Source organism: Protopterus annectens, chromosome 8.part0 (assembly GCF_019279795.1).
Source record: "Protopterus annectens isolate FY-2018-M chromosome 8.part0, PAN1.0, whole genome shotgun sequence".
In the NCBI taxonomy this organism is placed as follows: domain Eukaryota; kingdom Metazoa; phylum Chordata; order Ceratodontiformes; family Protopteridae; genus Protopterus; species Protopterus annectens.
Window position 1 is genome coordinate 1,280,512,820 of NC_056741.1, and position 26,737 is coordinate 1,280,539,556.

General features: G+C 38.5%; 1 protein-coding gene across 1 annotated transcript in view; it reads left to right on the plus strand.

The window, feature by feature from the left end:
- The first annotated feature begins 7,065 nt into the window (after positions 1-7,065).
- POU2F2 (POU class 2 homeobox 2) overlaps positions 7,066-26,737 on the plus strand; it is a 386,014-nt gene continuing 366,342 nt past the window's right edge. The window contains exon 1 of the mRNA XM_044080798.1: positions 7,066-7,128. Within this exon, the coding sequence (XP_043936733.1) occupies positions 7,071-7,128 (58 nt within the window). The 5' untranslated portion in view covers positions 7,066-7,070. The remainder of the gene's footprint in view (positions 7,129-26,737) is intronic.

Here is a 26,737-nt window from a genome sequence, read left to right on the forward strand (position 1 = left end):
TTACTTCCAAGGGCAAAGCTTCGAATGAATGGCATAAAAATAAAACCCCACAAAATGAATTCAAATATAAACAACTTCAAAATACTGCCACAAAGCTTATCATATATGACAAAAGACAGTATTTCTTCTCCAAGGTTTCTACCCAACAGAACAACCTAAAACTTTTTTCTGGAAATCAGTCTCCTCTTTCCTAAACCCAGGAACCCAGCAAAACCCTACCCCCTCTCCTGACAAAGACCCCCAAGAAATTGCCCAAGCTTTTAACCATCACTTTATTGACACTATCCAAAACCTTGTTAACACCCTAACTCAACAAACCTCCACAGATCCACGTTAATCCCAACCCCCTCTGACAACTCCAGCTATAACAATAACCCACCCATCCATCCCTTTACCATCCAACCTGTACCTACCTCTCTCATATGCAGACTACTCTCCAAACTAAAAATATGCTCCCTCTCTGCCAATGGCCTTCCTGCCGAATATCTAAAAATAACTGCTGATTCCATAGCTTTCCTCAAAAGTCTTCTCATAAATCATTCCATCACAGAAGCTTATGTCCCTCAACTCTGGAAAAACTCCATAGTCACCCCCCCTACACAAAGGTGGAAATACCAATGACCTGTCCAACTATTGGTCTATCTCTGTACTCTCACCTCTATCAAAAATACTAGAAAAATGTATCTGCTCACAACTGCTGAAACATCTTACTGACAATAATTTGCTAGCATGGTTTTCGGCCAGCTCATAGCACTACCATAGCCTTATTGTCCTTTACCAACACTGTATACAGAGCTATTGACAACGGTCTATTTCAGTCATACTACTAGATCTGTCAAAAGCTTTTAATACAGCGTCACACCCAAAATTACTGCCACAACTTAAATCCATATACTTCTCCCCATGTATTCTAACCTGGTTCCAAAACTACCTCCTCAACAGAAAACAATCAGTTAGATGGAAAAATAGACAATCCGACTACCTTATCAACAATACAGGAGTTCCTCAAGAGTCTGTCCTCGGGCCCTTGCTCTTTAATATATTTATCAATAACCTCCATAAGGCCTCCCACTCCTAGTAAAGTACACTCATCCAGGATGCAGACAATTCGACAATTATTACCTCTACTAATAATTTCTCAGATGTCCTAGAATTAACACAAAGGGCTTTTGCATTGGAAGAAACTTGGCTTTCTGAAGCCCAATTGGCACTCAATCCCCAAAAGTCAAAACTATTACTATTCACACCCAAACCTCAAACTCAAGACTTCAAAATACTCTCTCAAAATAATACTGAAATTGAAATTGTTAAAACATCTAAACTTCTTGGAATTACAATTGATGACAAACTCACATTTGAAAACCACATACTTAGCTCAATCAAAAAAAAAAAAAAGCATTTTAAACTTGGTAAGCTATATAGACAAAAACGTTACCTGGACACATCTACCACGTTACAACTAGCAAACAGTCTTCTTCTTCCCTCCCTTTTTACGGTAACCCCATTTTTAGCAGCCTACACTCTCATCTATTAAATAAGTTACAATCTTGTTATTATAAAATAACAAAATTTGTGTCCAATATGCCAACTCACACACACCACTGCCTGGCCATTAAATCTTTAAATTGATTTAAATCCTCTTACTACCTACAATACAACCAACTTATCCTTACCCATAAATTACTTAACAACCCAAATTACTGCCCTTCTCTACAATCTATAATACAAATACATACCCAAAGTTGGACCCTAAGGTCATCCAATAAAACAACTCCTAGCTATTACTAAACCTAACAAAAGAACTGGACAATGCCTGTATTCATATACCGTATCCAAATTATGGAATGCTCTTCTGCCATCAATCACCCAACTAGACTCTGTAAGAACTTTCAAATTAGCTCTCAAGGACCACTTTCTTAACTCCCATATATACCCATGTAACCACATGACTAAACCTCCATAATCCTATTTCCTAATCCTACACTCTTCTTTTCAGTTTTTAGGTAATGTGTTAATACTGTTAACCACTATGTTACTACTACAATAATTTTTTTGGTCATGAAACCTGTATGATTTTGTATGATTGTTTTTATCAACCAGTTTCCATACATATGTAGAGTTTCTGCTCATTTTATATACTATGCTATGATATATTTTGATGTAAATCTTTTGTGGAGCTTTTCTCCCCAGGCCTCCACTGAAAATAGGTCCTTGGCCCAGTGGACTCTCCCAGTCAAGAAATGACAGTAAATAAATATAAATAAATAAATGCATATTTCCTGTGATTTTGAACTCTGATGTAACTGTACATATCTATATATCTATATATCTATATCTATATATATATATATATATATATATATATATATATATATATATATATGTATGTACACTGAGTATTTTCTTGTTTTTTTTTTTAATATTTATTATTAAATATAGTTAAACCTTTCATTGTGGCTGTTCTGTCTAGACATATTTAAGCTCTGAGAGTACTTGCATATTTATTTGGTGACACTGTGTAGGCCACTCCTAATAGCTTTGCTCTTGGTCAAGCTGCCATTTGTATTAACAGTAACATTACACAGTAAGATTGGATACCCTTTGTTAAGCACCATAAAGTAGCTGATAAGGAGTGACTTGTGGCAGGGGAAACTACCTTATAGTCTGGGCAGAAGGGGCATAGCTAGTAAACCTGTGCCAGCCTTTCCCAGGTGTGTGTGTGTGTGTGTGTGTGTGTGTGTGTGTGTGTGTGTGTGTGTGTGTGTGTGTGTGTGTGTGTGTATGTGTGTGTGTGTGTGTATAACTCAAACCTCAAAGAGAGTGTGTGTGTCAGCTACTTGGGCAGGGACACGAAGCACTGGTTGGACAGAGAGGGTGCTGGAGGTCTTGGCTTGGTCACTCAGCTGAGATCTCAACTCTATAGCTGTACCAGTGGGGAGTCTTATTGGAGATCTGGAAAAAGAGGGAGAACTAGCACCAGACTGACTGTGGTGCCTGTGTTCTCTTAAGGGAAATTACACGATGCAGAGAGCTGCATTTGGCAATACCGTGTGTGTACTTGTCATCCTCCCATTGTACGTCCCCAACTGGTGCTAGTGGTAAGGATTGAGGCTCCTTGATTACTGGGCCAGAGTTTGGGCGTCACACTCCTTACTGCTCTGGACTTAGGAACAAGCATTAACATGGGTTGAGAAAGGGGTGAGATTTGTCAGTCGGAAATATCGGTGTTTGGAATTTTCATAGTTTTAGGACATTGTGCAAGTTGGATTTGACTGAGTGTGATTCAGGAAAATGATTGTAAACCCTTTTTCACTGCAAAATCATGATAGATTATATCTTAAAGGCCTAGGTACTCCATACGACACACTCAACTTTCCTTAAGAAAGTTCTTTGATACGTTCCTTACTGCTAACATTATACTCATTGTCATTTGATTACTTAGGGCTGGTCCTTTTACCCCCAGTATGCAGTGGTACCATTATTGCCATTTTCCAGTCTTTCCATATGACAGTGATCAATAGTAGTCCTGCTGTAGCTGCTGCAAGTAGTTTATTTTTTTTTTAAATGGGAGGCAGCTTTATGTGGTCCTTGAACTTTATTTTCCTTGGAAATTTCCATCTCTTTTTTCAGCCTCTTAAATTCAGGTTCCACATCCATTCAAGCATCTTCTCCCAAAGTTTACTTTGCCAAACCATTTTAATGTAATATTTCCCAGCATCCTTTGTAAATGCAGAAGCAATAAATTCATTTAAAGTCAGTTTAGACATTATATTCCTTCCTATCCCATTATATCTCTGTCATCTATAATATGTTTAACTCTTTTTACCATGGAAATGCATTCAGAAATGTTTTTATTTCCATGGCTCATCCCTGCTATTAGTGCTTTTTCTCCCTCATCCATAATTGCATGTATTTCCCTAATTACAGGCTTTCGAGCCTCAGTATATTTTACTTCATCTTGTTAACCTCTCTGTGTCCTTCTCTTTCAGGATGTCTTATTTCCAGGTGCTTTACTTGTGCACTCTTAAATCACATATTTTTTTATCTTTTTTTCTTTGGTTTGGTCTCATACTAACCCTAATTTGTGCCCACAACATTATCAAAAGCTAGCCATCTGTCTTTACAGACACAGTCTCAGTCCCCTGCATTTGTCCATGTTTTCCTTAAAACTTCCAGAGATTTCTCATTTCTTATTTTTAAAGAAAGAAAGTCAAACTTTTTCTTTCCTGCTGAAAAATAGGTTAGCTTTCTGCCCACTGTATTTTGAGGTAATTGTAGTTCAGGCTACAGTTCAAACAATATGTCCTAAATGCAACAGTCCATTTAAATGACATGTCACATAAACTGATATTTTCAACTGTGTATCACCTTTACCTCCTCTATACCTTTTCCACCTGCTTAACTGACTAATCCTAAACTGTGATTCAGTTTACCACTTCATTACTGTTCTAAAACCACTACACATACAGTCTAATCTCCTCTTTCATCTTACTGGTTTCTGCCAGCTTTCGTAACCTAGCAACTACTACCCGTAGGTCCACCTCTTCAACTTCTTGTACTTTAACTCTATTCTTTCTTTTCATTCCAACTATGTAACTGTAGGTATATTTGTTTTATTTTCTGTATATATAAAAATATATGTTTGCCAGATTTTCTGTGCTTATTCGTAAATGTAAACCATTGCTATTTGCATACTGTACATTATTTTGTTACATAATGCTATAAACTGGGTTGAGCCTGTAATTGGCAAATGTCTGATCAGTGTTGTACTCTGGTAAACAAATTTTAATGAATTATTTTTCCCTTGATTTAATTCCAGTGGGAACTCTGTTCAAGTCAAAAGGCTGAAAGCGTTCATTCTTTTGAAATGATTTCAAGACCATTGTTAAATTTATAAATGTCTGATACCTCAAGAAGTATAGAACCAAAATTTACTGTTTTTTATGATAATGTTCAGCCTGCAAATTTGTTATCTTAAGAGTAAGAGTATGTTGCATGTTTTTTGATATTTTAATTATGTTTTCCATTAAGGTGACCAAATGCTACAGTCACAATCAAATCAAATGCCCATTATTGTACTTTTGAGTAGAATTCCACCTGTGGCTGAACTGGAATTTTATAACTTTTGGTCGAAATCTAGCATAAGCATCTTCCATTTCTTAAAACTGCCCACTTGTTTGTTGCATAAGTCTTCATGTTGTGGACGGCTAATCCTCAACAGCAGTAGCCAATCACAGTCCTTATTACTTGAGCGTATTACATTTCCATAAAATGATTTTCTGATGTTAATGAACGCATTGTGGCATTTGATGAATTAAGTGTTGCAATTTGTTTTACCACTTATCTGTACTTACTTATTTGGGGCATTTTTTAATAAAACGTTTTGTAAACTTTTTATTAAAACACGCTCCAAATACATTTTCTATTTCCTACTGTAACATTACCTTTAGGTAAATGTGTGTTGTGTTATTGTACTTAATGGGTCATATTTATGCATGTGCAGTAATGAGCCCATTAAAGTCTATGGTCGCAAAAACCTTTTTACTACACTGATGCCACTAAGGTTAAAATTTATGGTTTTCCTCAGTGATATCAGTATAGCAAAAATAAACTGTTTCAAGTTGGAGTTCACCCTCAAAGAGGAGAAAAACATGATCCCTGATGCTTAGAGGTGCTGTCCAACAGTTTTTGCATGACAGGCCATGGTGCAAAGGTAAGCTGAACAAATGTTAAAAAAATTACTTTAAGTAAGGGTGATTGTTCTTAGGTTTCTGAATAGCACATGGTTTATAGAAATCGCCTTCATTTTATTGAGCTTTACTTTGCATCTTTAGAACCAGACAAATTTCCCCAATATTTTAAAGAGAATAAAAAGTTCATACTGGATACGTATAGTAGGATATTATCTACAAATAAAGGTCTAGTAAAATGAAAATGTCAAGGTCTCCAGATAGAAGGCAAGTAGGCACCCCTGCTATTTACGCCTCACTACCAGAAAGGAATCATGTAACAATGCAGATAACCTGCTCCTACTAGTTGACTTCATATAAATCTCACTTAATAAAAGCCTGAAGTCCTCAGGAAACTCAGTTTTATTCACTTGAGGATCCTGCATTTCAGATTCAAGATGTAGTGAAGTATTATCACACACACACACACACACACACACACACACACACACACATACACACACACACACACTATAGCACATATGAAAGAAGAGGTACCAGACAAATGCATTTCATGGATTATGTCCCTCAATCACAAAGGTCATTTCACATTTCCAACGCAAGCAAAGGGTGTAGGACAGCATTGCATTTTATATATATATATATATATATATATATATATATATATATATATATATATATATATGTCCAACAGGAATAGTCTATTTGCTTTTGTATAGGTCCTACCATAATTGTTTTTCGTCTCTTGTTACTAAGATGCTCAATTATTTATGCTCTTCACATGTTGTGGTCTACTTTCAGAAGGTGCATATGACCTTTACTAACATCATAATGTGTTGCTGAACAGCTGAAATGCACATGATTTCTTTAATAATTCAGTCACAGCTCTTTGAATTTTGTTTTTCCTGTCAGCATGTTTTTTGCATATGACATGTACTGTTTGTACTTTGTTCTTCCGCTTTGGAAGCTCTCATATGTGTCGGAGTGTGGCTGTGCTTTGTGTGGTTCCTAAAGAACATACATACAGCATTCTGTGTACTATGTCTATTAATGAAACACATGGTCCTTCTGAGAGCATCTTTTAGTTGCACCCATTACATTTGTCTTTGGATTCATCAACATTACTAAACTTACAGTCATTCTGAATTTACCCTGCTGTTGTAAATATTCCTCTCGAGAAGCATTACATGTAAACTATTTAATTATACTGTGCACAAACTGAGTTACACAAGTCCTTCGTAGGTTGCCCTTCTTCTAATTACAAATATTTAATTGTTCATATTTCCACATGCAGTTTAATGGATGTTATATTGGTATATATATATATATATATATCTGATACATATGTTGTAATTTTCATTTCTTTGTGCAGAACTAAGAATGTCCAAACCAGCAGACCTGGAAAAGCCACGAGCCGAGTCCCAGCTGGAGCACACAGGTAGGGCATCTGTTGGAACACAGCAGGGAAAAAAAGCATTTGCATTAGGTGTAGTGCTTTAGAAACACAATAAGAATTTTATAACAGTAGGAAAGCCTAATAAAAAAGCACAACTCACCAGTAAATTTAGTAAAGTATCCCCACTCCAGGCTAGTAGCTCAACATAGCGCATCTGAGATACTCCAGGTGCAACTAACACTGGCTAAGACTTCAGTCCAGGTTGTTGCCTGCTATAGATCCCCCACCATGTCCCAAGACACCCACTCCACATTCCTAAACACCCTGGAAAATATTAAGGTCCAACCCAACATACTCACTCTGGTTGACTTTAACTACCCCTTCATTAACTGGGAAAACTACTCAAGTACCAACACACTTGTTCAACGTTTTCTGGAATTTATTAATTCCAATGCCTTGGACCAGCTCATTCTTACCCTCACTAGGGGTAGCACCATCTTTGATCTGGTTATTACTAATATGGGCGACCATTGCTCTACACCAAGTGTCAACTCCTCTCTGGTCAGATCTGACCACAAGTTAGTCACTAAAAAACTTTTCCAAAGCTAATTTTGGGCTTTAAAACTGAGGTGGCTAACTTTATATCGTCCTTGCAAATGGAGAATAAATGCAAGACGGCAGAATCATACTCCAATGCACTGTACAAACACATACACAAATGCATGGAACGGACCATTCCCAATAGAACCAAGATGCTCTCTTCCAAAAAAAGGAAGCCAATTTGGTGGTCCCCTGCCATAAACAAACTCTACAACAGAAGGAGGAAACTGTTGCAAAACAAGCCAAAGTCCCAAGACTGGAAAAACTCCCCTGTCAGCCTTAACAAAAAGCTGAGATCCCTCATCAAATCCTCCGAAGCTAGCTACGAAAACAAAATTGCAATGGATACTAAAGACAACCACAAGGCCTTCTATAGTTATGTCAAAAATCTATAAGGCAATGCTCAGATATGCTTGGAACTACTACACAATGGTAACATCTATACTGAGCCAACAGGCATTGCCAATATACTGGCTGACAGATTCAGTGCCAACTTTACCCCCCCCCCTCTCACCCCCTATAGGGCCAATCACAATACCTGAGGAATGCCAAGTACCCAATATTACAGCTACACAGGTTAAAGCTGCACTGGCCTAGGCCAAGAATACAGCTTTGATGGGACCTGACAACATCCCAGTCTGTGTTCTACATGAATTGCAAAATGAACTGGCACCACACCTGAGTGCCTCGTTCAATCACAGCCTCATTTCAGGCTTTGTCCCCACTGAATGGTGCACTGATACAGTAATCCCACTCCATAAAGAGAGTGCAACTATGTACCCTGGGAACTACTGCCCCATTAGCCCGACGAGTTTGGTATGTAAAGCTATGGAAAGCATCATCATGGACCTAATAAATAAGGACATAGGGAATCTCCAGACTCTAGACACCACTCAGTTTGGATTTGTTAAAGGTAGGTCTTGTCTGCAGAATGTGGTGGACTTCTTTGAGTCTGTCACCAGAGCTGTGGACAAAGGCAAGGTAGTTCACACAGTCTACCTCAATCTGGCCAAGGCCTTCGACACAATTCCTCACTCAGGAATCATAGATAAAATCACTAAACTAGGCATCAACCCCTATGTCACAAGGTGGGCTGCAAACTGGCTTACTGATTGAACCCACACTGTGAAAGTAGTGGACTCCATGTCAGACTACCGACCAGTCACGAGTGGAGTTCCACAGGGATTGGTCCTGGGTCTTCCCCTGTTTGGCATCTACTTTTCTGAAGTCCAGGCCAAAACCAAGGGACTCTGGCTGACGATTGCAAACTGGGAGCCATTATTAGCTCTCCAAATGATGTTGACATTCTACAGAAAGGCCTCACAGAGGCCAATGACTGATGTCAGAACCATGGCCTTAAGCTCAATGCCAAAAAAGGCATAGTCATTCCCTTTGGGAAGAACACAGTACCCATGAACTACCACATCAACGGTAGTCCACTGAACACCGAAGGTGTTATAAGAGATCTGGGAACACAAGTGGATAGCAACCTCTCCTTTGATAATCATATTGCCACTGTGGTCAGAAAATCCTTCTATGTAGCACATCTCATTTCAAAAGGTTTTGCATCCAGGAAGAAAGAGGTCTTTGTCTCTCTCTACTCTTCCCTCATTAGACCAGTTATCTAGTACAATGCCCCATTTGGCATGTACATCACTAAGCATATGCAACAACTGGAAAGACCACAAAAAATACCTCACTAAGAGGATCCTAGGCCAGGAAAGACTAAAAAAAAAAAACTCCAGCTTTTCTCAGTATCATATCACCTACTTAGAGGTGATCTCTGCTTGACCTACAAAGCCATGTGAGACCCAACGCTGTTAGATATGTTACATCTAAAGAAATCCCAATCCCTCCATGCCACACGCTCCAGAGACCTAAACCTCATTACCACAATCAACAGAACTTGCTGGAGGGACAGGATCCTATCCCAGAGACTGCTCATGCTCTGGAATAGACTTCCCTTACACATCAAGCAGAGCACCTCACTGGCTTCACCCCGGGGATTATTTCAGTGGCCCTGTTGGACAGAAGCACTGGGAAATAACGTCGGGTGGCATGTTGCTAGGGAATCCGTCAGGCTAGGCTTGTAACGGCTCTAGGGCCATTAGCCTAGTACACTCCTATGAACCTGTGAACCTATAGCTAGATCAATATATTTGCTTGCTTTCATGTTTTTAGTGTTTTTTTTTTTTTTGCTCCATGTACTTATATTATTATCACTGTTGTATACTAATTTATGCTTTGATTTGGCAGTGGGATTTTGCGTAGTTCCACCCTATATACATTGTTATGAACTTGTGATCCTATTATTGTTAATCACACAGAAGTACTATCCCACACTGATGAAATGACAGTACTATCAATACTTTCAATAGCTATGTAGGCACCATCCACTTTGGCTGAATTCTAGACATTACCATTTGATTAATATTTCTACCTGTGTTGTCCTGATGAAGGGTGCAGGTTTAAAAGGTGTGCTACTAAATAGATGAGGTATGTCAGGGTGCAGAGGCATAGAGGTATATTCAGGGCTTACACACACACACACACACACACACACACACACATACACACACAGTAAAACCACAAACACGCCTAATAGGGTTATAAGTACTTGATCAGTGGCCAATTGAAAAAAACTTGTTCCATGCAGATTCAGCTGACCAAATGGGCAATTCACTGACTAAGGGCTGGAAATGGAATTTTTCCTGAGGTCCAATGACCTTGGAGTTATATTATAGAGACAAATTAGTGCAGGTCTGTTATGCACAGTGGCTCCCCTGTAAAACACTTTATTCAGGAATGTTTTGGTAGTCAGTAAAATGCTTGTTTGATCAGCTAGTCTTGAATTAATTTGATAGGAGTTAATTATTTGCCATTCAGGCTGCATATATCCCACACAAGGCAGCCCACAGTGTATAATATCTTAATAAGAGTGACAAACTGGCAGCCTGTAGCAAAATTAGATACATTTACTTCCCACAGCCTCTTCCATCAGGAGCAACTCATCAAGTTTATTATTCCATGACCTCATGGTGGAGTGATTCACTAAATAGTTTCTCGTGTGCTTTACAGTTTGTTCATTTGGTCCTGCTTGGACATGTCCTACTGCAGATGATACTGAAAGAAAAAATAGTCAAAGAAAATACTAATGTAGGCATAAGAGAACAGTAGTACATGTATAACTGTAAGTAAAATTATGAATATAAGCATGATTTAAAAAAAAAAAACACTTAGAAACCCATCATAACATACTTAAGTCTAGTGCTAGGACATTTGAAAGGTCATTTTATTATTGATGGAGTCAAAGCCTTCAGGATTTGAGGACAGCAAGGGATGGGGTGGAAAAAGTGTGTAGGTGGAATAACTAATAAAAAAATATATAATCATAACCATTGGTTCCCAAATGGGTTAGTTTGATTATATTATTTATATTGCAAATAGTAGGAAAAAAAAGATATTCAGAATATATTTATTTGTATTGCATACCCCTTCTTCATAACTGGAAGTTGCGGTTGTATAAAGAGTCATTTGTTATCACAATACAGTAGGAATATAAAACAACACAGTTTGAATGTTATTTTTTTCTCTTAATTTTGCATTGTGTCTCATTAACAAACTTTATTTTTATTGCATCGTGACTTAGTATGTATGAAATATGCTGTACCACCATTTAGTGACCCATGTTTAGTACAGTCATCTACTGTAAAATGAATTATTTCAAGGTGCTTCCACTTAGGTACATGGCGGTATCTTCTGCTACTACATATACCTGGAACCATGTGGCTCTATGCTTAACTAGTGTTCATCTGTAGACTTTACTCCATCATTCTCCAACTACATGTACTGCCCTGTCATATCCCCATAGCACTTTATTACCTACATCACCTGTCCGCTCTTCTACCTTATTCCACTTCTAACCTAATGAACTGCTCCTTCCACATCCATTTTTCTTCCTGACTTTGCTTAAATCATAATTTATTCATGAATTGTAGCTTACCTGATTGTTCATTGTACTTGTACATCAAACCTTTAGTAATGACAACCATATACTGCTTTGTATCTTTTAACAACTTTGTTTAAATGTACTTTTCTATCTTTGTGTGTTTTACAATTGTATGTCACTTTACTTGTAACAATTTGTGTTTCAAATATGTATGTATGTATTTTGTACTGTGTGGATCTTTTTTCTCCGGCCCTTCACTGAAAGGGGGAATGTTTTCATCCCAGTCACACTTTCCTGCTCAACAAATACTAATTAAGATAAAATAAAATGTGCATTATTAAAACAAAACCCTAGCAAAACACTAACCAAAAAAACCTTAACTTAATTAACATTCAACAAACCTGTGAAATCTTTGTTTGAAGTAAACAGAATTTCTGTGGTACAGCATATTATAATACAAGAAAATGCTGTTAAGAGCCTGATAATTCTCATTCCTTTTCTGGTGCCTGCTTTTTCCTGTTCTTCATCATGGGCGAGATGAAGCCTTTTCCCAGAAAGCAGTGAGTATAAAGCATGCAACTATTTCTGGACTAGACTCCATGTCCCGGTAATGATATGTAGTAATCCTCAGATCTCCTCAGTAACATCAACTAGTTGGTTAAGTAGAAGCAGGTTTGCTTATATCAGCATCCTGCACTTTTATAGAAAACTTCTGGTATACGAATTTGTAGTAAATCATTTGTGGGACTATATTTGGTGGTTTGCATAAATGCAGATTTCATAGATATGTGCAATCCACTGTTACTGCTGTACACTTCACCAAGAAAAGTTTTTGTTTTTCAGAATTTTACTTACATTATGACTGCTTCATATTTAAAACAAGAGTACTTTTTAGAATTTATAGAATGAGTTTAAAAATACTTCAAACCGATTTTCAGAAATTGAACTACAACTGCAAACATGTTATTTGATACAGTTCCATGTCCCTCCAAGCCCTGGGTTTACCTGAAAGTAAGGCTGCACTTTTTGCGACAATGATAACTTAGAAGCAGTTACTACCTGCATACCTAACTTCAGTTTCTTCTTTACAGAAATGTAACCCCCAAAAGACTTTTGAGCCACATTCAGGGCATACCAGTGACTGACTCTGTAATAAAAATCTAGACTGACCGTTAGTTGAGGATACCTGGTCATCCAGGCTAACTATATCCCTGCCTTTTGTATTGGCTGTTGGTCGTACTTAATGGCAGCTTGTGTCTTTTTGTCCTTCCTCGGAACTACCTTCTGTTGTTGTCTTGGATTCCAATGGTTTTGAAACCACAGTCTTCTCAGAGAAGCAGCTACACATATTTATCACACTCTGTGAAGAAACATCTTCTTACATTCTGCCAGACTTAGACTATGCCCTGTTCTAACCCCTATTATATTAAATGCACTTGCAATATATTTACTGTATACATTTTTATAAGTAATATATAAATGTATTTTGTGTGTGTGTTCTGTGGATACCCTTTTCTTACCTAGATGCATGTGTATGCATGTGCCTACACATTGAATACAGGTGCGCATGCACACACGCAGATGCACACACACACACACACACACACACACACACACACACACACACACACACACACACACACACACACACACACACACACACACACACACACACACACACACACTAGTTGCCTGTGTAATACACATGTATCCTGTGCTTCCTGGTATAGCCATCCCATATGTTATAACGTCTAGATATAATTCAGTTTGTCTATAGGAGACACCGTTCATGTTTTATGCTTATTTTTACTGAAATTCCCACTTTGTTTCACTTTGCAGTGCTATAGTGATGATAGCATGAGTATCAGAACAATTGTAGTTTTGATGTCATAGTAAGCTGCACGTTGTCACAGCATTAACATTTTTTACCTCTCTTGTCAGTGCAATGATATCATCCCAACCATATACTGTAGATTCATGTCTATGAGCTAAACTACAGTGTTATAGAGTTTCAGCATTTAGACTATTGGACCAAAGAGGTTCCTCATATTAGATATGAGGAAGCAGCTATTACTTAATCAAAAATGCTACATTACACATTAATGCCAATGCTATGTCCTGAGAATACCATTACACTTTCTTCTGAATATTCATGTCAGTGACAGAGTAGCACACACTATGACTACAAATGCAGAACTGGTGATGTTGCAAGAATACCAACACTTATGGCCATGATATCAGACCTGGAAGAAAAGCAGAATTAGAACAGACAAAAATAGTTGTCATTTTAATATCCATATACTAAAACATGATTGCTTGTCACAAGTTTTATCACTTTTTCCTGTCTCAGGTTCATCAAATGATATGCAAACTATTTAAGCTGTTCTTCATTGCCATGATCTGGTGATGGAGACAAAGCATTATTATTTCTGGATTCTTACTCATTATTGTCTTTGCAATGGGCTTCTGATAGTGGCACACTAGATGGTTTGATTTTCTAACATTGGGACAGAACTGCAGATTTGTTGGTATGTGACCTAGAACATTAAGTTTCTGAAGCAAAATACATCAAATGATGAATTCCCGAAGCTCCTGGAAAGCACTGTTGTTTTATAATGTCAGGGAACATTAAATAACTTTATGATGTAAGCAAAGTAGTGATATTATTTTGATAATTTTTATTCATGATCCAGTATAATAGTTGCAGTAGTTTCTACAGTTGCTATGATGCCACAGTAGCAATATACATTCCGGCTATGAAGAATGTTTGTGTTTGTGCTTTATCCCTGTTATTTCCGTTAGTAATATAACATGATAGTGCCCTATGCTGTCATTTTGTTCATGTCATGTGCCACTATCACACTGTTTTTCCTGGTTGTTTGACATGTGAGATGTAATCCACAGCCTTGATTGCTTTTACTGCATAAGGTCATAGGCAGGTACTAGGCTATCGGCCCAAGGGCCTATGTAAGCCTAGCCAATAAGGTTCCCTGGCTTACACCACTCAAGAAAGTTATTTTCCTGTGCCACTGTTGAGCAGAGACAAAGAAGTGATCCCCGGGGTGAATTTCCTATTTCCCATCCACTCATCAAGATTTTTCTTGAAGAGTGCTAATGAAGAACTTTGCTTGACATAGATGGGTAGACTTTTCCAGAGTATGGGAAGTCTCTAGGACAGGAATCTATCCCTCCAGCATGTCCTGTTTATTGTGGTGACAAGGTTTAAGTCCCTAGAGTGTGTAGCTCAGAGGGATTGGGATTTCTTTAGGTGTAGCATGTCCAACAGCTCTGGGTTTGACATAGCTTTATATGTTAGGCAGAGATCACCTCAGAGTAGGCGATATGCTACGGAGTAAAGCTGGAGTTTTTTGAGGTGGTCAGTGTAGGGTATTTGTTTGAGGCCAGTAATCCTCTTTGTGAGGTACTTCTGTGGCCTTTCCAGCTGCTGCAGATGTCTTGTGAGGTACATTCCAAAAGGGGCATAGTACTCTATAATGGGTCTAATGAGTGTCGAGTAGAGGGGAACAATGACCTCTTTTTTCCTGGATGAGAACCCTTGTATGATGAGGTGCGCCACGTAGAAGGACTTCCTGACTACTGTGGCGATGTGACTATCAAAGGAGAGACTACTGTCCACCTGGGTCCTAAGGTCTCTTATCACACATTCTGTGTTAAGTAGATTGCTGCCTATGTGCTAGTTCAGGGGTACAGAGATTTTACCAAAGGGGGTGACACTGCACTTTTTGGCATTAAGCTTGAGGCCATGGCTCTGACACCAGGCATCTGTCTCAGCGAGGCTCTTCTATAGGATGTCCACATCATTTGGGGACTTGACTATGGCTCCCAGTTTGCAGTCATCTGCGAACTTCATTAGCCAGAGGCCTTCTATGTTAGCCTGTACTTCAGAGATGTAGATACCAAACAGGAGAGGTCCCAGGACGGAACCCTGTGGTACTCCACTTGTCACTGGTTTGAGGTCAGATTTGGAGTCTGCAACTTTTACAGTGTGGGTTCTGTCAGTGAGCCAGTTGGCAACCCATCTTATGACATAGGGATTTATACCTAGTTTAGTGAGTTTAGCTATAATTCCAGAATGGGGGATGGTGTTGATAGCCTTGGCGAGGTCAAGATAGGCTGTGTAAACCACCTTACCCTCATCACCTTTGGTGACTGCCTCAAAGAGGTCGATCAGGTTCAAGAGGCATGATCTGCCTTTCACAAACCCAAACTGGGTGGGATCCAGAGTTTGGAGGTTACCAATGTCTTTGTTTATGAGTTCCACGATGATACGTTCCATGGCCTTGCAGACCAGGCTCATCAGGCTAATAGGTCAATAGTTCCCGGGATCAGTGGTGGCTCCCCCTTTGTGGAGTGGGATAACTATTGCTGGCCCCATTCAGTGGGCACAAAGCCTGATGCGAGGCTATTATTGAACATGGTGCTTAAGTGGGGAGCCAGTTCGTTCTGAAGTTCTTGTAAAACGCAGCCTGGGATGTTGTCCGGTCCCATGGATGCTGTGTTTTTGGCTTAAGAGAGTGCAGCTTTTACCTGCATAGTTGTGATTACAGGGACTCTGCATTCTTCCTGTATAGATATGGGCCCTTTAAGGGGTGGGGGGGGTAAAGTTAGCACTGAACCTATCTGCCAGGATGTTGGCAATATCAGTTGGTTCTGTAATTTTCATGCCGTTGTACTGTAACTTAGAGCAGATCTGGGTGTTGCCATCGAGATTCTTGACATAGCTATAGAATGCTTTGTGGTTGTCCTTAGAATTAGTGGCGATTTTGTTTTCGTAGCTAGCTTTGGAGGATCTTATAAGGGATCTCAGCTTCTTACTGAGGCTGACCAGGGAGCTCCTCCACTCATGGGATTTTGCTCTCTTTTGCAACAGTCTCTTCCTTCTATTGTACAGTTTGTTTATGGCAGGGGACTACCAGATTGGCTTCCTTTTTTTGGAGGATAGCGTCTTGGTTCTGTTTGGGATAGTATGATCCACTCACTCGTGAAAGTGCTTATAGAGTGCATTTGTGTAGGATTCAGCAGTTGTAACTGTATTGTCCATCTACATGGGTGTCATGAAATTCACCACTTCTGTCTTAAGAAGCATGAAGTTGGCTTTGGAGAAATTTTTTACTGTGGTTTCCTTAATGGGGGGTGGGGGTGGGATGTGGATATCAAGGGTGATTAGCTTATAGTCGGATTGGACAAACGAGGAGTTGACTTTAGGTGTGGAACACCGGTCACTCATGTTGGTAATGACTAGGTCTAGGATATTGTTGCCCCTGGTGGGGATGTGGATAAGTTGATCCAGGGCATTGGAGTTTATAAATTCCAGAAAGCGTTGAGCTAAGGAGTTGGTACAGGAGTATTTTTCCCAGTTAATGGTGGGGTAGTTGAAGTCGCCCATTATTAGGGTGTTTGGTTGAACCCTAATATTTTCCCGTACATCAAGAAAAGAGGAGTGGGAATACTGGGCATGGTGGGGGATCTGTAGCAAGCTACAATTTGGATTGCAGTTTTGCCCAAAGTTAGTTGCACTTGGATAACCTCGGATGCATTATGCTGAGCAACTAGCCTGGAGGTGTGGATATCATTAATGAATATGGATACACTTCTGACTTTGGTGTTTCAGTCCAGGTTACATGGCCGAAAAATGTGGTATGGGTTATAGCCAGGTAGTGCAGGGGTGCTCTCTGGAGCCTTGAACCAGGTTTCAGTCACTGCACAGATATCGATGTTCTCCATTTTAAGGAGTGCCTCAAATGAGTGCATTTTGAGATTTAGACTTCTGGTATTGGGTAGAATTACCCCTGTTTTTGCTTGCCTGTTCCTGTTACAATGGTGAATTTCTTATTTGAACCTTGCCTAAAAAAGGCACTATAGGGGCAGCAAGAGCCTTAGCCAGTATCTAGAATCCCAGGGGCGACAGGTGCAGGCCATCTGTAGCAAAGCATCGTGGTCTGTCAACCATGTCATCCCAAGCAGACAAATACTGGATCCCCTTAGAATGACACCAGAAGCTTAGCCAATTGTTGAAATCAATCATTTTGTCCTTGTACTGCGGTATCATTCTGGGTGATGACAGAATGCTACACAGGGCTAGGGTCATACCTGCATGGGCTACAAGATCGGAGAGCTCTTCCATGTCTCTTTTCATGTAGTCCAGGGAAGTAAGTCTCAGGTCATTTACACCAACATGGACAATGACAGAGTCATATTTGTAGTTGTTGTGGAGTGACACGAGTGTGTGGGTTATGTGGCGGATCCTGGCACCCAACAGGCAGCTGACAGTAACCTTCTCCTTGTTTAACCTGGTGAGTGGGACATCAGTGTGCCTGACTATAGAGTCACCTATGACTAGTTTGCTGGGTACGTTGTTTTGCCTTATTGGCTGTGTTTGAGTGGTACACTGAGTCTGTGGGCTATGTGTCATTTGGGTTGTGTTGGGGGATGGAGGTTGCTTTCGTTTTTGCCTTGGAGGTCTCTGTTGCTTAGACAGATTATTATTGAGAGCCTCCACGAATGTTTTTTTGTTACTATGTGTGGATTTTGGTGTTGTAGATTTAGTGACACTATGTGATGAGTGTGGTGTGATGCAAATGTTTACCTTCTCCTCATGACTGTCAAGATCAGTCTTAGTTGGAGAGAGCTTTACCTCCAGTTTGGCTAGATAAGTGCATCTCTCACAGGTTGTAATGTTGGGTGGTAGGAGGAGAGGGTTGTATGTGTACATGAGGCAATTTCTACATTGCCTCAAGATGCCCAGATTCATCACATAGACAGGAGAGAACACTGGGAGCTGACCCTTGGACATACCTGAATAAAAAACTATTTTCCTCTAGATAAGTGAAGAAAGTGATTACAAGAGCTGTTTTTCTCTAAGCAAGTGCAAAAAGTAAGTACAAAAACTGTTTTTCTCTGGGTAATGAGGAAGGCTGAGTGCTATAGTAATTAGTAGGTTATTTAGTGCTTACAAGTTTTGAACAAGTGCTGAGCATGAATAAGCAAATTTAAGTGCTAAAACTAAGAATCTGTATCTGCACTAGACGAATTACAAGACAGAAACAAGTGCAAATGCAGGCTTTCAAATCAGAAAGTTGAGAGAGATGTAAGAGATTGCCCAAAACTACAATTTCTGGGCCAGAACCACTCCTTATGTGGTAGACAGGTTACCTAGTGCTTACCACTCCCACTGACAAGCTGTAAAGCCTCCCTCCAACACAGAAAGGCTTGGGGGGCTCAGAAGCTTACATACAGTCTTGGATACAGCAAATCTGTATCTGGAACACTAGTTACAGGAAAGGTAGGAAACAGGCTTACAGTTGTTTTTGTTTTTTTTTTGTTTTTTTTTTTACAGAAAAGTAGCAAAAATAGTAGTAAAAACAATTCATGTGCAGTGCAAGCTAGCACACTTGAGTATGTAGCAATATTAGACCAAACAGTGTTTAAAAATGCAATTAAATTAAAAAGGACTAAAAGCAAGTGCAAAAAGAGTTTATTAGGTAGAATGTGGTAAAGAGATGGGACTGGGGGAGTGTCCCAAATCAAATTTACAGTGGGACGGGCAAGTGCTAAAGCCACCAAATTTAAACTCCAAGCCAAAAATAGGGAGGGTGGATGGGACAAAACAGATTCAACAGAGATCTAAGCAACAACTAACAGTACAAACTCTAAAACCAAAAAAATATACTCAGCTCTGTATATTTGCAGATAGATTGGAAAGCAGTCTCTCAGAACAGGGGGACAACAGTTTCAACCAAGATCTAAGCAACATATAACAAACTCAAAAACCAAAAAAAATATACTCATCTCTGTTTATTTGCATATAGATTGGAAAGCAGTCTCTCAGAACACAGGTTCCAGCAATTAAATGCTGGCTGTTACTAAGAGGTCTAATTTTATGCAAGTGATCCTTGAGTTAGATAACACACAAGCTGTAAAAAACAGTTATACCAACTGAAGACACGGCAGAAAATGTGGGGGGGGGGGCAGTTTCAACAGAGATCTAAGCAACAACTAACAGTACAAACTCTAAAACCAAAAAATATACTCGGCTCTGTATATTTGCAGATAGATTGGAAAGCAGTCTCTCAGAACAGGGAGACAACAGTTTCAACAGAGATCTAAGCAACAATTAACAAACTGTAAAACCAAAAAATATATACTCAGATCTGTATATTTGCAGATAGATTGGAAAGTAGTCTATCAGAACACATGTTCCAGGAATTAAATGCATGCTATTACTAACAGGTCTAATTTTATGCAAGTGATCCTTGAGTTAGATAACACACAAGCTGTGAAAACCGGTTATACCAACTGAACACACAGCAGAAAATATGGGTGGGTGGGGAAAACAGTTTCAACAGATGTTGAAACTAACAGTACAAACTCTAAAACCAAAAAAATATACTCAGCTCTGTATATTTGCAGATAGATTGAAAGCAGTCTCTTAGAACACAGGTTCCAGCAATTAAATGCAGGCTGTTACTAACAGGTCTAATTTTATGAATGATCCTTGAGTTAGATAACACGCAAGCTGTAAAAACCAGTTATACCAACTTAAGACACTGCAGAAAATAGGGGTGGGGTGGGGAATACAGTTTAAACAGAGATCTAAGCAACAGCTAACAGTACAAACTCTAAAACCAAAAAAATATACTCGGCTCTGTATATTTGCAGATAGATTGGAAAGCAGTCTCTCAGAACAGGGAGACAAAAGTTTAAACTGAGATCTAAGCAACAACTAACAAACTCTAAAACCAAAAAATATATATACTCAACTCTCTATATTTGCAGATAGATTGGAAAGCAGTCTCTCAGAGCACAGGTTCCAGCAATTAAATGCAGGTTGTTACTAACAGGTCTAATTTTATGCAAGTGATCCTCAGAGTTAGATAACACACAAGCTGTAAAAACCAGTTATACCAACTTAAGACACTGCAGAAAATAGGGGTGGGGTGGGGAAAACAGTTTAAACAGAGATCTAAGCAATAACTAACAGTACAAACTCTAAAACCAAAAAAATATACTCAGCTCTGTATATTTGCAGATAGATTGGAAAGCAGTCTCTCTGAACAGGGAGACAACAGTTTCAACAGAGATCTAAGCAACAATTAACAAACTCTAAAACCAAAAAATATACTCAGCTCTGTATATTTTCAGATTGATTGAAAAGCAGTCTCTCAGAACACAGGTTCCAGCAATTAAATGCAGGCTGTTACTAACAGGTCTAATTTTATGCAAGTGATCCTTGAGTTAGATAACATACAAGCTGTAAAAACGGTTACACCAACTGAAGACACAGCAGAAAATAAGGGTAGGGTGGGGAAAACAGTTTCAACAGAGATCTAAGCATAAACTAACAGTACAAACTCTAAAACTAAAAAAATATACTCAGCTCTGTATATTTGCAGATAGATTGGAAAGCAGTCTCTCAGAACAGGGAGACAACAGTTTCAACAGAGATCTAAGCAACAATTAGCAAACTGTAAAACCAAAAAAACATATACTCAGCTCTGCATATTTGCAGATAGACTGAAAATCAGTCTCTCAGAACACAGGTTTCAGCAATTAAATGCAGGCTGTTACTAACAGGTCTAATTTTATGCAAGTGATCCTTGAGTTAGATAAAACACAAGCTGTAAAAAACGGTTACACCAACTGAAGACACGGCAGAAAATAAGGGTGGGGTGGGGAAAACAGATTCAACAGAAATCTATGCAACAACTAACAGTACAAACTCTAAAACCAAAAAATATATACCCAGTTCTGTATATTTGCAGCCAGATTGGAAAGCAGTCTCTCAGAACACAGGTTCCAGCAACTAAATGCAGGCTGTTACTAACAGGTCTAATTTTATGATCCTTGAGTTAGATAACACACAAGCTGTAAAAAACAGTTATACCAACTTAAGACACTGCAGAAAATAGGGGTGGGGGTGGGGAAACAGTTTCAACAGAGATCTAAGCAACAGCTAACAGTACAAACTCTAAAACCAAAAAATTATACTCAGCTCTGTATATTTGCAGATAGATTGGAAAGCAGTCTCTCAGAACAGGGAGACAGAAGTTTCAACCAAGATCTAAGCAACAATTAAAAAAACTCTAAAACCAAAAAAAAATACTCAGCTCTGTATATTTGCAGATAGATTGGAAAGCAGTCTCTCAGAACAGGGAGACAACAGTTTCAACAGAGATCTAAGCAACAATTAACAAACTCTAAAACCAAAAAATATATACTCAGCTCTGTATATCTGCAGATAGATTGGAAAGCAGTCTCTCAGAACACAGGTTTCAGCAATTAAATGCAGGCTGTTACTAACACGTCTAATTTTATGCAAGTGATCCATGAGTTAGATAACACACAAGCTGTAAAAAACAGTTATACCAACTGAAGACACGGCATAAAATGGGGTGGCGGTGGGGAAAACTGTTTCAACAGAGATCTAAGCAACAACTTACAGTACAAACTCTAAAACCAGAAAAATATACTCAGCTCTGTATATTTGCAGATAGATTGGAAAGCAGTCTCTCAGAACAGGGAGACAATAGTTTCAACAGAGATCTTAGCAACAATTAACAAACTCTAAAACAAAAAAATATATACTCAGCTCTGTATATTTGCAGATAGATTGGAAAGCAGTCTCTCAGAACACAGGTTTCAGCAATTAAAAGCAGGCTGTTACTAACAGGTCTAATTTTATCCAAGTGATCCTTGAGTTAGATAACACACAAGCTGTAAAAAACTGTTATACCAACTAAAGACACGGCAGAAAATAGGGGTGGGGTGGGGAAAAATGCCTCAACAGAGATCTAAGCAACAACTAACAGTACAAACTCTAAAACAAAAAAATATGCTCATCTCTGTATATTTGCAGAAAGATTAGAAAGCAGTCTCTCAGAACAGGGAGACAACAGTTTCAACAGAGATCTAAGCAACAATTAACAAACCCTAAAACCAAAAAATATATACTCAGCTCTGTATATCTGCAGATAGATTGGAAAGCAGTCTCTCAGAACACAGGTTTCAGCAATTAAATGCAGACTGTTACGAACACGTCTAATTTTATGCAAGTGATCCATGAGTTAGATAACACACAAGCTGTAAAAAACAGTTATACCAACTGAAGACACGGCATAAAATGGGGTGGGGGTGGGGAAAACTGTTTCAACAGAGATCTAAGCAACAACTAACAGTACAAACTCTAAAACCAAAAAATATATTCAACTCTGTATATTTGCAGAAAGATTAGAAAGCAGTCTCTCAGAACAGGGAGACAGCAGTTTCAACAGAGATCTAAACAATAATTAACAAACCCTAAAACCAAATAAATATATACTCAGCTCTGTATATTTGCAGATAGATTAGGAAGCAATCTATCAGAACACAGGTTCCAGCAATTAAATGCAGGCTGTTACTAACAGGTCTAATTTCATGCAAGTGATCCTTGAGTTAGATTACACACAAGCTGTAAAAAACAGTTATTCCAACTGAAGACATGGCAGAAGATGGGGGACAGTTTCAAATGAGATCTAAGCAACAGCTAACAGTACAAACTGAATGGAGGCTGTTACTAACAGGTCTAGTTTTATGCAAGTGATCCTGGAGTTAGATAACACACAAGCTGTAAAAAACAGTTATACCAACTGAAGACATGGTAGAAAATAGAAGGGGGGGGGGTTCAACAGAGATCTAAGCAACAACTAACAGTACAAACTCTAAAACCAAAATAATATACTCAGCTCTGTATATTTGCAGATAGATTGGAAAGCAGTCTCTCAGAACAGGGAGACAACAGTTTCAACAGAGATCTAAGCAACAATTAAACTCTAAAACCAAAAAATATATACTCAGCTCTGTATATCTGCAGATAGATTGGAATGCAGTCTCTCCAAACACAGGTTCCAGCAATTAAATGCAGGCTGTTACTAACCAACAGGTCTAATTTTATGCAAGTGATCCTTCAGTTAGATAACACAAAAGCTGTAAAAACCTGTTATACCAACTGAAGACACGACAGAAAATGGTGGTGGGGTGGGGAAAACAGTCTCAACAGAGGTCTAAGCAACAACTAACTGTACAAACTCTAAAACCAAAAAATGTACTCAGCTCTGTATATTTGCAGATAGATTAGAAAGCAGTCTCTCAGAACAGGGACACAACAGTTTCAACAGAGATCTAAGCAAAAATTAAAAAACTATAAAACCAAAAAAATATATACTCAGCTCTGTATATTTGCAGATAGATTGGAAAGCAATTTCTCAGAACACAGGTTCCAGCAGTTAAATGCCGGCTGTTACTAACAGGTCTAATTTTATGCAAGTAATCATTGAGTTAGATAACACACAAGCTATAAAAAACAGTTGTACCAACTGAAGACACGGCAGAAGATGGGGAGCAGTTTCAACAGAGATCTAAGCAACAACTAACAGTACAAACTCTAAAACCAAAAAATATATACTCAGCTCAGTATATTTTCAGATAGATTGGAAAGCAGTCTCTTAGAACAGGGAGATAACAGTTTCAACAGAGCTCTAAGCAACAAGTAACAAACTCTAAAACCAAACAAAATATACTCAGCTCTGTATATTTGCATAGAGATTTTAAAGCATTCTCTCAGAACACAGGTTCCAGCAATTAAATGCAGACTGTTACGAACAGGTCTAATTTTATACAAGTGATCCTTGAGTTAGATAACACACAAGCTGTAAAAAACAGTTATACTAACTGAAGACACGGCCGAAAATAGGGGGTGGGGACAGTTTCAACAGAGATCTAAGCAACAACTAACAGTACAAACTATAAAACCAAAAAAATATACTCAGCTCTGTATATTTGCAGATAGATTGGAAAGCAGTCTCTCAGAACCGGGAGAGCAGTTTCAACAGAGATCTAAGCAACAATTAACAAACTCTAAAACCAAAAATAATATACTCAGCTCTGTATATTTGCAGATAGATTGGTAAGCAGTGTTTCAGAACACAGGTTCCAGCAATTAAATGCAGGCTGTTACTAACAGGTCTAATTTTATGCAAGTGATCTTTGAGTTAGATAATACACAAGCTGTTATACCAACTGAAGACACAGCAGAAAATAGGGGGCGACAGTCACAACAGAGATCTAAGCAATAACTAACAGTACAAACTCTAAAACCAAAAAAAATATACTCAGCTCTGTGTATTTGCAGATAGATTGGAAAGCAGTCTCTCAGAACAGGGAGATAACTGTTTCAACAGAGATCTAAGCAACAAGTAACAAACTCTATAACCAAAAAGATATATACGCAGCTCTGTATATTTGCAGATAGATTGGAAAGCATTTTCTCAGAACACAGGTTCCAGCAATTAAATGCAGGCTGTTACTAACAGGTCTTATTTTATGCAAGTGATCATTGAGTTAGATAACGCACAAGCTGTAAAAAACAGTTATACCAACTGAAGACACAGCAGAAAATGGGGGGGAGGGGCAGTTTCAACAGAGATGTAAGCAACAACTAAGAGTACAAACTCTAAAACCAAAAAAATATACTCCGCTCTGTATATTTGCAGATAGATTGGAAAGTAGTCTCTCAGAACCGGGAGACAACAGTTTCAACAGAGATCTAAGCAACAATTTACAAACTCTAAAACCAAAAAATATATACTCAGCTCTGTATTTTTTACAGATAGATTGGAAAGCAGTCTCTCAGAACAGGGAGACAACAGTTTCAACAGAGATCTAAGCAACAATTAACAAACTGTAAAACCAAAAAAACATATACTCAGCTCTGCATATTTGCAGATAGATTGAAAATCAGTCTCTCAGAACACAGGTTCCAGCAATTAAATTCAGGCTGTTACTAACAGGTCTAATTTTATGCAAGTGATCCTTGAGTTAGATAACACACAAGCTGTAAAAAACGGTTATACCAACTGAAGACACAGCAGAAAATAAGGGTGGGGTGGGGAAACCAGATTCAACAGATATCTATGCAACAACTAACAGTACAAACTCTAAAATGAAAAATATATACCCAGCTCTGTATATTTGCAGCCAGATTGGAAAGCAGTCTCTCAGAACACAGGTTCCAGCAATTAAATGCAGGCTGTTACTAACAGGTCTAATTTTATGAATGGTCCTTGAGTTAGATAACACACAAGCTGTAAAAAACAGTTATACCAACTGAAGACACTGCAGAAAATAGGGGTGGGGGTGGGGAAAACAGTTTCAACAGAGATCTAAGCAACAGCTAACAGTACAAACTGTAAAACCAAAAAAATATACTCAGCTCTGTATATTTGCAGATAGATTGGAAAGCAGTCTCTCAGAACAGGAAGACAAAAGTTTCAACCAAGATCTAAGCAACAATTAAAAAACTCTAAAACCAAAAAAAAAAATACTCAGCTCTGTATATTTGCAGATAGATTGGAAAGCAGTCTCTCAGAACAGGGAGACAACAGTTTTAACAGAGATCTAAGCAACAATTAACAAACTCTAAAACCAAAAAATATATACTCAGCTCTGTATATCTGCAGATAGATTGGAAAGCAGTCTCTCAGAACACAGGTTTCAGCAATTAAATGCAGGCTGTTACTAACACGTCTAATTTTATGCAAGTGATCCATGAGTTAGATAACACACAAGCTGTAAAAAAATAGTTATACCAACTGAAGACACGGCATAAAATGGGGTGGGGGTGGGGAAAACTGTTTCAACAGAGATCTAAGCAACAACTTACAGTACAAATTCTAAAACAAAAAAAATATACTCAGCTCTGTATATTTGCAGATAGATTGGAAAGCTGTCTCTCAGAACAGGGAGACAACAGTTTCAACAGAGATCTTAGCAACCATTAACAAACTCTAAAACAAAAAAATATATACTCAGCTCTGTATATTTGCAGATAGATTGGAAAGCAGTCTCTCAGAACACAGGTTCCAGCAATTAAAAGCAGGCTGTTACTAACAGGTCTAATTTTATCCAAGTGATCCTTGAGTTAGATAACACACAAGTTGTAAAAAACAGTTATACCAACTAAAGACATGGCAGAAAATAGGGGTGGGGTGGGGAAAACTGCCTCAACAGAGATCTAAGCAACAACTAACAGTACAAACTCTAAAACCC